This window comes from Mirounga leonina, unplaced genomic scaffold, assembly GCF_011800145.1.
Source record: "Mirounga leonina isolate KUSES-001 unplaced genomic scaffold, KU_Mleo_1.0 Mir_170, whole genome shotgun sequence".
Classification (NCBI taxonomy): domain Eukaryota; kingdom Metazoa; phylum Chordata; class Mammalia; order Carnivora; family Phocidae; genus Mirounga; species Mirounga leonina.
Window position 1 is genome coordinate 3,518,968 of NW_023270433.1, and position 10,846 is coordinate 3,529,813.

At 57.3% G+C, this 10,846-nt stretch overlaps 1 protein-coding gene across 1 annotated transcript; it reads left to right on the forward strand.

Annotated features, from left to right (window-relative positions):
* The first annotated feature begins 729 nt into the window (after nucleotides 1-729).
* Nucleotides 730-9,975, forward strand: GBGT1 (globoside alpha-1,3-N-acetylgalactosaminyltransferase 1 (FORS blood group)). The gene is made up of 7 exons (XM_035015523.1): nucleotides 730-879; nucleotides 1,554-1,742; nucleotides 2,307-2,372; nucleotides 6,360-6,410; nucleotides 6,493-6,528; nucleotides 7,251-7,385; nucleotides 8,599-9,975. Exons 2-7 carry the CDS (start codon nucleotides 1,672-1,674, stop codon nucleotides 9,281-9,283), a joined length of 1,044 nt encoding a protein of 347 aa, XP_034871414.1. The 5' UTR covers nucleotides 730-879; nucleotides 1,554-1,671; the 3' UTR covers nucleotides 9,284-9,975.
* The last annotated feature ends 871 nt before the right edge of the window (nucleotides 9,976-10,846 follow it).

Sequence of the window (10,846 nt, forward strand, 5' to 3'; positions counted from 1 at the left end):
GGCAGAGGAGCGCGAGTCCAGAAGGTCCAGACGACCCGCTCCCAGTCCCAGCGTGTGGAGCCTGGGCCGAGGGTGGTCCCTGAGCAGAGGAGGACTTGCGCGCCCAGGAAGACTGAGGGAGGACCTAGCACAGTGAGGCCCCAGGAGGAGAGTGAGCACCCTGGGAGCCTGGAGCTCAGGCCTGCTGGGCGACCCCGACCCACTGGCACAGGGTCTGTCCCCAGAATTGGTAAGATGTAAGAAGGTCCTCCTGGGCCCCCGGGAGTCGCTGGAGTGAACAAGGGTCAATGCTACCCCAACAAGTAGGAGGAAAGTATGGTAACTCTTTTTGGGGGGAGGGGGGAGGCTCAGAGAGATTTCGGAGGCCCTGAGCTAAACCGCAAGGTAAGTGCAGTGTTCAGCTGGTTTTTCCTTCCTGTGATTGTTTCCACGTTCTTCTAAAAACATGAAAGTTTTTCTGATTTCTCAGGCCCTCACCCTCGCCTTGAGCTCCCGGACCGGCTCGTCTCGCTACCGGGCTGGGTCCGCTGCGTGCGAGGCTGCCGCCCAGATGGCCAGGAGAGACCGCGCCCAGGGGACCCCGCGCGCTAGGACCCCGGGGGCGGGCGCGGGCGGCAGGTGGGCAGGGGCTGGGACCGGCGGGGGGGGGGGGGGGGGGGGGCGGGGGGGGTGGAGGGGGCGGGGGCGGGATCGCGCTGGCGGGTGGGCGGGGCGTGCGGCTCCTTTCCTCCCGGCCGCCGGCCTTGCCCCAGAGTGAGCCCCGGGCGCGGCTGCAGGCGCGGCCACCGGGTATCGTCGGGGCCCTGGCGAGCTGAGTCCCTGGTTTCCGGCGCGGGGTGCTCCCCTCCGTCCGTCCTAAACCCCGTCCGGTCGCAAGGGGTGAGTCTACAGCCCGCGGGGACAGTCGCGCTCCCCACGTCCCGCGTCGCGGCGCAGTGGCGGGCGGAAGTCGGGTGCCCGTCTGGGCACCAGGCCCCGGGTGCGGACCGCTTTGGCGGGGGAGGACACGGAGGCTGGGGTGGAGGGGGAGCAGAGTGACTTGCCCAAGGTTACCGAGCCAGGGAGAGCTGGAGCGCGTTCCCGCCGTCCCCTGGAGACCCAGGCTCGGCCTCCCGGAGGAAGACACGGCTGCCATCCTACCCCCCACCCCTACCCCACCGCAAGGGCATCACGGCGGCCCCTCTCGGCGCAGCCCCCGCCCAAGCCGAGTGTGTCCCCGTTGGGCCGGCCCTGGGCTCGATTTCCGGTGTCCCCGCTGTTACCCCCAGGAATCCTTCTCCAAGCCCCGCCCAAGCGCCCCTCCCAGCGCTGCGCCCGAGTCCCTGGGCTGGACGCCGTGTGCTCCCCGCGGAGGGCGGGGGTTGGGAGGAAGACAGCCCAGGCAGGGGGACGGTCCGCCTCTCCCCAGGCACAGCTGCAGGATTCGGCTGAGCACTGAGCCACTGTCCCCCTGTCCACCTACCGGAGCTGTCATAGCTGGCGCCGCCCAGGGGAAGGCAGAGCAGCAAGGACGGGGCCACTATCCCCTGGATATCGGGAGCATTCCTTTGCAGGTGTTCCTCGGATCCCAGAGACACAGGCTCAGAGCCTGACAGCCCTGGGAGAGGTGGACTGGCTCACCAAGCCCACTCAGTCTCTCCAAGTGCCCAGGTTCAAAGGCTTCACCCAGCAATGCGCTGCCGCAGACTGGCCCTGGGCCTAGGATTCTGCCTGCTGTTGGGCATTGCCCTCTGCTTTCTGTGGTGAGCATATCCCCATGGAGCCCTCCCTTCACCCCAGGCTTCTCCCTTTCTTGGCATCTCAACCCCCAAACCTTGATCCCTTTATGGATCCCTAGGTCCCACCCACCTCTCTTGGCACACCGGTCCCTCAACCCCAACCCCAGTAAGACCAAACTAGTTTTGGTTTCTGGACTTTGAATAATAATGGCCTCCGGGCCTTTGCACTTGCAATTTCCTCTGCCTGGACCGTTCTTCTAGCCTTGCTAATGATGAACTCCTATTCAAACACAATTCACCCCACGTGTTCTTTCTGTGAAGTCCTCCCACCACCACCACCCCTCACCACCACTCCCCCGTGCGTAGGGCCTGGCATCAAAAACATTCCTGCCCTGGGAATGAATGACCGCATGGGTGAATAATGGCCGCATTGCAGAAGAACGGGAGGCTTTGCCCTCTGAGGTCAGCCAGACCCAAGGAGTGGTAGGGGATCCCCAGATGCGCCCCGCTGGGTGCCTTGACTCCCATCAACGTGCACTAAGTGGGTTTTCAGCTTCATGACAGTCAACAGGTGTTTTTCTTTCCCAGGATGTATGTGGAGAACTGGCTGCCCTTCTCCTATGTCCCGTATTACCTCCCCTGCCCAGAGATCTTGTAAGTATGGGGCAGGGAGAATTTGGGCCTTGTGGGCTGCCTGGAGTGGGGGCACTGGGAGATTTTTAGGGTCACTTTGCAGGTTATGAGGTCCTAAGCTCATGATTCTGATCAGTTTGATAAGTGTTGGGTAATTTATGGGCTGTGGAGTACAATTCCCATGTCAGTCCTCTAGCGTCCCTGCAGCGCCCCCTCTGTGCTTTGACCTCGAGCATGCCGCAGGGCTCTGAGCCTCACTTTCTTCATCTGTAAAATGGGATGATGGAAGTCCCCTCCGGGCCACCTGGAGCATGGAGTGTGATGACCCCTGTAAATGGTCAGCTGAAGTACACACCACACAGCAGGTGCTCAGGAAATAGTGCTCTTAGGACTTGACTTTTTGCAAAATTTTGTGTTCAGTGTGGATTCAAGGAACAATTTAACAGGGGACCAAACTTCCCCCACATAACAAACCCGACTTTTTGATAGTTAAGAGTGGAAAAATGGGCTGGGACAGTCTTAAGGGGGGGGTATCTTCGTGATAGCTAAAGGCAAGTTTAAAATCTGGTTCATAGACTGCTAATTAACCACAAGGCATGTTTCATTGTTACAAACACAGAATATAATCAATTAGGAAGCAGGAAAGCAGAAAAGACAAAAGAAAAAATACCCTCTTGTGTCCTACCGGTCTGAGTTATACTTTGCTTCCAAAGTTCATGGTCGACTTGTTGGTTGCTGCCCTTTCTAGTTGAATCGACTGTGCATCTAACTTGGTTCTAAAAGCAGAATGCCCGCTTGCTATTGAAAATAGTTGTGATCGGGACGACTGGGTGGCTGTTGGATAAGCGTCTGCCTTTGGCTCAGGTCATGATCCTGGGGCCCTGGGATCGAGCCCCACGTCTGGCTCCCTGCTCGGTGGAGAGCCTGCTTCTCCCTCTCCCTCTGCCTTCCACTCTGCCTACTTGTGCTCTCTATCTCTGTCAAATAAATAAATAAAATCTTTAAAAAAAGAGAAGAAAAGAAAAGATTTGTGATCATAATGTTTTTGCGATTTTTATCCTGTGTTCCCAGAACTGGCTATGTTCTTCAGCGTGTGTTCATCCTCTTCATGGTCACCACCCTTTAATTGCCCCCAGGAACTGGGTCATAATTCTTGAACTTCTCCCCCTTTCCCACAAAGGACCAGGGGGGGATTTCAGTTGTTTTCAATTCCCCAGGATTCTTTTTTTTTTTTTTTAAGATTTTATTTAATTATTTGAGAGAGAGCAAGCATGAGCGAGGGAAGGAGCAGAGGGAGAAGCAGGCTCCCCACTGAGCAGGGAGCCCAACATGGGGCTTGATCCCAGAACCCTGAGATCATGACCCAAGCGGAAGGCAGATGCTTCACTGACTGAGCCACCCAGGTGCCCCCTCCAATTCCAGGATTCTAAATGAGTTTGTAATGAGCAGCTCTAGATATAAAGCTTTTTCCCATATTAAAAAATCCTTTCATTTGATAGTTCCCTCCCTGGGCCAGGCTCCCATTCTCTTGTTCACACAGACGTCACTCCCTGGCCAGGACTAGAGGAAGCACTGGGTGTTGTGAAAAGCAACAACTAAACCACCTTGCTGATTTGAGCGGTGGGGGATGCTATCTCCTGAGTTTCGATTTCATTTCCTTGATTTCTACCGAGGCTCTCCTTTCTCCCACCCCCTTCCCACGAACTGAATTTCCTCTTCCCTGATGTACCTGCCACACTGCCTTCTCTCCCTGGCCTCTTTGTGGGGGCTCTGGCACCACTTTGGGCCCAAAGTATTTGCTACATTTTTTTTCTTTCCAGTTTGTCTATCTTTTGGTTCCACTTAGCTCTTTTTTTTAATAGATTGAAGTTGGAGAAATTTTGTGTGTGTTAAATGGCCACATCTTCCTGTCTTTTCATCTGGATTTCTTCACTTTTGGTTTTCCTACCTACGGGTGTGAAAATGTGAAATTGTTTTGTTTTGTTTTGTTTTGTTTCGGGGTTTTTTGGTTTTTGTTTTTTTGGTTTTTTTTGGCTCCGGCTCATCTGTGGCTCCAGTATTCTTATGACTGAACGAGTGCTTTAATAAGGCTGGAGCGTGGCTGGGCTTGGGGAGGAGCCAACTGCCAGGGTTGTGGGCCCTCTTCCTCCTCGCTTCCTGCCTTTGCAGCATGCCCTCACTTTCCGAGTGGGGACCTGAGTGCTTGTTTGGGTGGAAACTGGGGCAGACAGCCAGTGTGACAGACTGACTTTTAAAAATTGTTGATTCAAGAGTTTAAACTAATCACAGAAAGATAAACACATATTACAGGATTCCACTTACATGAGCTCTCTAGAATAACCAAATTCATTGAAACAGAAGTAGAATAATGGTTACCAGGGGCCGAGGGGGGGGTCAGCATTTCATGGGGACGGAGTTTCAGTTTGGGAAGATGAGAAGGTTCTGGAGAGGGATGGTGGGGACGGCTGCACAACAGTGTGAATGTGCTTCAGGCCCCTGAACTGTGCACTTAAAAATGGTTAAAATAGGGGTGCCTGGTTGATCATCTGACTCTTGGTTTCAGCTCAGGTCATGATCTCAAGGGTCGTGAGATCGAGCCCCACATCAGGCCCCACGTTCAGCAGGGAATCTGCTTGAGATTCTCCCTCTCTCTCCCTCTACCCCCACCCTCTCTTTCTCTTCCTTCCTCTAAAATAAATATATCTTTTTTAAAAAATGGTTAAAATAGTAAAGCTTTGTTTTGTACATTTTACCACCAAAAGAGAGAGCGAGAGAGAAGCATAGACTAAAAATTGGTAGGAAAACTTAAGGAGGCTTAAGCTATCCCCATCAAAGATGCCATATTGAAAATTCCTTAGTGAATGGCAGGCGCGGTGTGCTCAGGTGGTCTGGCCTGATGACCTCAGGCTCTTCTGCAGCTGCTGCATGCCCTGGGTGGCCTCGGGCAGCCTCTGCCTTCTCTGGGCCTCACTTCCACTCTCTGGGGATGTCATTGGGAGGACTTTCAAGCCCGAGGAGTCAAATGTCTGGCCCCAGGTCCTTCCAGCCCGCTGGTGGCCAAGCCAGAGGCTCTATGCAAACCTGCAGGGCCCTCCTTTTTGCTTCTCCACCCAAGCTGCCCTCGGCTGAAGCTAGTGGAGGCTGGCCACACAGGCAGGCTGCCTGCCAAGAAAGGGACAAGAGGGTCTTGACGAGTGTTTGCTCTGTGCTGGGCATGGACGCACACCTTGATTCTCAGGGCAGCTCTGAGGGTGAGGGATGGTTACCCATTTTACAGATGAGGAAGCGTGGGGGCATGAGTCAGGATTCCACGATAGACACAGAACGGAGGAGGGAGGGAGAAAGGTAGATTGACTGATGGAGCTGAGCCCGTCTGGAATCCGGGGAGCAGGCCTGGGAAGGGAGCTCGGGCCGGCACTGACACTGGCAGAATGTCTTCACAGAAAGCTCAGTTCTGTTCTTCGAGCCTTTCCACCAGATTCTATCAAGCCCACCCAGGCCCGGCAGGATCATCTTTACCTAAGGGCAGCTGGTGTAGATGTTAATTACATCCACCAAATACCATCGAAGCAATACCTTGATTGCTGTTTGTGTAACTGGGTCCTGCAAGTGACCATCACCGTGGGCTCAGGTGACTCACCTCAGGTCCCCAGGCGAGAAGGCGGCAGACCTGGGATCACCGGGTCTTTGCAGCTTCTCAAAACTTCTACCCACTGCCAGGGCCCTACAGAGTGACATGCTTGAAAGAGCATCGGCTTTGGAGACAGGTGACACTGGGTACCGATTGCCGCTGTGCCACTCAGTAACCCCGGACAGACTGCTTCTGCAGGAGCCCAGCCCCTGCAGGGTGGGCAGAGCAGTGGGGAAGGCTCCAGGGAGTCTGCCTGGACCCTGGCATGGTGCCTGCCCCATGGGGGTGTTTGCTTCTTCTCCGCTCTGTCCTTCCCGCTCTGAGTAGCTCTGTCCCCCGCCCTAGCACTAACACCTCTCTCTCGCCTCTGCCACCAGCAACATGAAACTGCAGTATAAGGGGGAGAAGCCGTTCCAGCCGGTGACATGGTAAGCAGACTGCCATCTCCCCCTTTGTGGCCCCGGGGGCTGGGGGCTGCCTCCCCTCACCACTGGCCCTTCTTGGTTACAGGTCACTGTACCCTCAGCCCAAGCTGCTGGAGCAGAGGTGGGTGTTGGGTAAGGTCTGGGTGCAGAATGGAGAGATTGGCGGGAGGAAGGGGGGCACGGCGGGGGGCGGGCAGGTGCAGAGCTCTGATTTATAAGCTGGGGTGGTGGGGATGTCAGGTGGCCTTGGGGTCCAGCTAGTCTGGGACCTGGGTTCCAGTCCCTTTCTGTCACTAGCTGTGTAACTTTGGGCAGGTTACCGAACTGCTCTGAGCTGTTTCTGTATGGGTGGATAAGAATACCCCCTTCATAGCAGGTTGGATGGAGGACTAGATGAGACGTTGTTTGCAAAAGGCACAGCTCCGGGTGCCTGAGTGGCTCAGTTCAGTTGAGAGTCCGACTCTTGATCTCAGGGTCTTGAGTTCAAGCCCCACGTTGGGCTCTATGCTGGGCATGGAGCCTACTTAAAAAAGGGGGGGCACAGCTGCATAGTAGGTGCTCAATCCGGGGTTCCTGCTGATATTGCTCCCCCTCATGCATTAGGCACTTAGCAGGCACCTGAAGTGCTAGGCTCCCTTACACACTGGATGTGCATCACTCCTGGTCCTCTCGACCATGCCGGGGAGGAGCTATTTTTATCCCCACTTCCCATAGGTGGATACTGAGGCCCAGAGACAGGGATGAAGCTGCCCCAGGTCACACAACATGGGAGGCAGGGCCAGGATGAGGCTGCGGTTTTCCCAAGGAAAGGGCCTCACCCCCCATGGCCTGCCCTGCTGCTAGGCCTACTGAGCTGCTGATGCTTACACCCTGGCTGGCGCCCATCGTCTCTGAGGGAACCTTCAACCCTGAGCTTCTGCAACACGTCTACCAGCCGCTGAACCTGACCATCGGGGTTACGGTGTTTGCCGTGGGGAAGTGAGTAACGGGCTGGGTGGGGGGATGTCACTGAGCCACAGGAGCTTACAGTCTGGGAAGGGACAAGACCTGGACATGGGACCCTGCCTGGAAGCCAGGAAAGCCCTGAACCAGGTGCTGTGCGTGTGGGAAGGTAGGGAGTAGAGGGTGATGACGGGAGGGCTTCCTGGAGGAGGGGATCTGGCCCTGGAATGGGAGCAGCAGGAGCCTTTGTGAGGACACCCCCCTTGGCCTCCTCACCCCTCTCTGTTCCCCTGGAACAGTGCAGGCAGGCATGAAGGACTGGAAACACTCAAGACCACCTCGCATAACTGGGGGTCCATGGTCAGGCCATAGGCAGGTCAAACTCCGCCCTCAGGACCCTCTCCCCTCTCCCCAGTCTGGGCCTGCCTACTCTCTGGATATCTCCTGCTTTCCTCTCCTCTCCCTCACCCCACCTAGCCTAGCCTTGAGGAGGCCTGGCAGCCTCCCCCTGCATCTCTTTCTGGGACTCCTGAGGGAGAAACCACGGTGGAGCCCCAATACCGCAAGTGCTGGCCAGATGATGGGTGGCCCGCCTGGGTCAGGTTCCATCGGCTTTGACCTGGAGGTGGGGTGCGGGCCTGCAGTTTCCTCCAGCTGGGCCCCAAGCCCCACAGCCCCCAGCACCACTCACCTCACCATGATGCAGCCACTTAGCCTACCATGTGGTCACTTTCCTCTCTCTGAGCCTCAGTGTCTCTGCCTCTAAAATGGGGATTATGAGGAGGGTGCGTGGCTGACTCAGTCAGTGAAGTGTGCGACTCTTGATCTTGGGAGTCATGGGTTCGAGCCCCACATTGGGTGTAGAGATTACTAAAAAAAAATCAATAAACTTTAAAATGGGGATGTGGTGCCTGCCTTTAGGGAGTTTATGAGGCTGCAAGGAGCTAAGAATCCCTTAAAACACTGCCTGGCACCTAGTTAAGTGCTCACTAAAAGTTAGCTCCGTGTGCGAATTTAAGAATCCCTGTTAAGCATCCTTCCTACGAAGGAAGAGGCTGGTACTGTGATTGTGGGGGTGTGACAGAGGAGGACCCCGAGGTTTCAGACCTGAGTGGCATCTCAAAGTGAGGAGCTGGGAGGTGGACCCCAGCCTGGCCGAGCCCAGGCCCCAGGCCTGCGAGGGGCCAGCCTGTAGTGGGGACCCCGAGCGAGGTCGATGAGGTCATTCCCCCACCCTCCTCCCTGCCAGGTACACCCAGTTCATCCAGCACTTCCTGGAGTCGGCCGAGCGGTTCTTCATGCAGGGTTATCGGGTGCGGTACTATGTCTTCACTAATGACCCTGCGGCCGTTCCTCGGGTCCCGCTGGGCCCCGGCCGCAGCCTCAGCACCATCCCCATCCAGAAGCACTCCCGCTGGGAGGAGATCTCCACGCGCCGGATGGAGACCATCAGCCGGCACATCGCTGAGACCGCGCACCAGGAGGTGGATTACCTCTTCTGCCTCGATGTGGACATGGTGTTCCGGAACCCATGGGGCCCCGAGACCTTGGGGGACCTGGTGGCTGCCATTCACCCAGGCTACTATGCTGTACCTCGCCAGCAGTTCCCCTATGAGCGCAGGCGTGTTTCCACCGCCTTCGTGGCAGACGGCGAGGGGGACTTCTATTATGGTGGGGCCGTCTTTGGGGGGCGGGTGGCCAGGGTGTATGAGTTTACCAGGGGCTGCCACATGGCCATCCTGGCAGACAAGGCCAATGGCATCATGGCAGCCTGGCAGGAGGAGAGCCACCTGAACCGTCGCTTCCTCTCGCACAAGCCCTCCAAAGTGCTGTCCCCTGAGTACCTCTGGGATGACAGGAAGCCCCAGCCGCCGTGCCTGAAGCTGATCCGCTTTTCAACGCTGGACAAGGCCACTGGCTGGCTGAGGAGCTGATGGTGGAGCCAGGGCTGCCGTGGATGGGGTTTCCCAGCCCCGCAGCCAGCGGCCTCCCTTCTCGGACCTCAGGTGGGACCAGTCCAACCCTGCTTACCTCAGGCTGTTAGCAGAATTCAACCGGAAAATGGAGGCCGCAAAGCCTTTGTAAACTGTAAAGGGCTGCGCCCACATGAGGAGAGCACAAAGATCACACAGCCTTAGAACAGTCAGCCAGGAAGAGGGGAGGCAGAGGTGAAGCAGACAGGGCCTGGCAGGCTCTCCCCAGCAGACGTGCCTTCAGGGCAGGCTCTGGAGTCAGCCCTCCTCCACACCTGAGACCCCACCTCTGCCCCCCTTCTGTTGCCTGTTGCCCTTAAAGTTGTACTTCGAAGCCCCTGGTGTGAAAGGCAGCCCAGAACCCTCTTCTCTGGCTGCCGGGGGTCCTGGGTACTCTGATGTCCCCCAGCCATACAGAGCCAACCCCCCGGCTCGGCCCTGGAGGGAACCTTGGCAGTGGAACAGGCCTGGCTCTCTCTGTGTCAAGCCTAGCCCGTACCCCACGGTGGGCCACACTCCCTGCCACCAGCCACCTCCTTTGTAAGAGGGCTTGGGCAGCTTTTAACAAAGGTGGCGTGGGGGGCGTCTGGGTGGCTCGGTCAGTTGAGCGGCTGACTCTTGGTTTTGGCTCAGGTCATGATCTCAGGGTCCTGAGATAGAGCCCCCCCCCCCGCCCCCACTTGGGTTCCAGGCTCAGCAGGGAATCTGCTCAAGGTTCTCTCTCCCTCTGCCCCTCCCCCCAGCCATGCGCGTGCACGCACACATGCACGCTCACTCTAAAATAAATAAGTCTTAAAAAAAAAAAAAAGCTGGCATGTGCTAAGCCCTAACCAGGGTGTTTTCACCTGCACATCTGAGGGTCCGTCCGGCCAGCCACGGGGGATCCAGGCAGCCTGGATTTCACATACAGTCAGCTCGTGCGGTGGAGGAGAGCGGGTCCAGTTGCCCAGAAAAGCTGGACTAAAGCTGACCACCGCAGCAAGCAGGATTTGGTCCCCGCCCTCCTGGGGGAGGGGCGACGTGAGCACGTGCTGTCCGCGTGCCATACTCTCCACGATCCATCGAGGGGAGCAGAGCCCATCAGCTGGCCTCCGGGTGGCCTCTGGGGCCCTGAGCCCGTCACGCAGGTGTCTGCCCGTGCTCCTGAAACCAGGGGCAGCCTCGGCCCTGTGAGGCCACCGGCGGGTGTGGGGCGCCGAGGCTGTGGCGCAGGCCCCGGATTAGAGGGCCGGGGAGGGCAGCGTCAGTGCGGTGGCCCCAGAGTGGCTTCAGAGCACCCCCCCCCCCGACATCCCGTGGTTATCTGCCTGGCAGGACAGAGATGGGGTGCATTCAGGGTTTGGTGGCCCAGTGTTGAGTCCTCTGGGGACAGCAGCTCCTTTGCCACAGAGGACACAGAGGGGCACGCCCTGGCCACGTTGGGAGGAATACGCACCTACCCACTAGGCCACCCCGGCAAAGCTGGGGGTCAGCCCAAAGCCCACTCCTCCTGTAGCCTGTGGTCTGGCCAGCGAGCAAGGACAG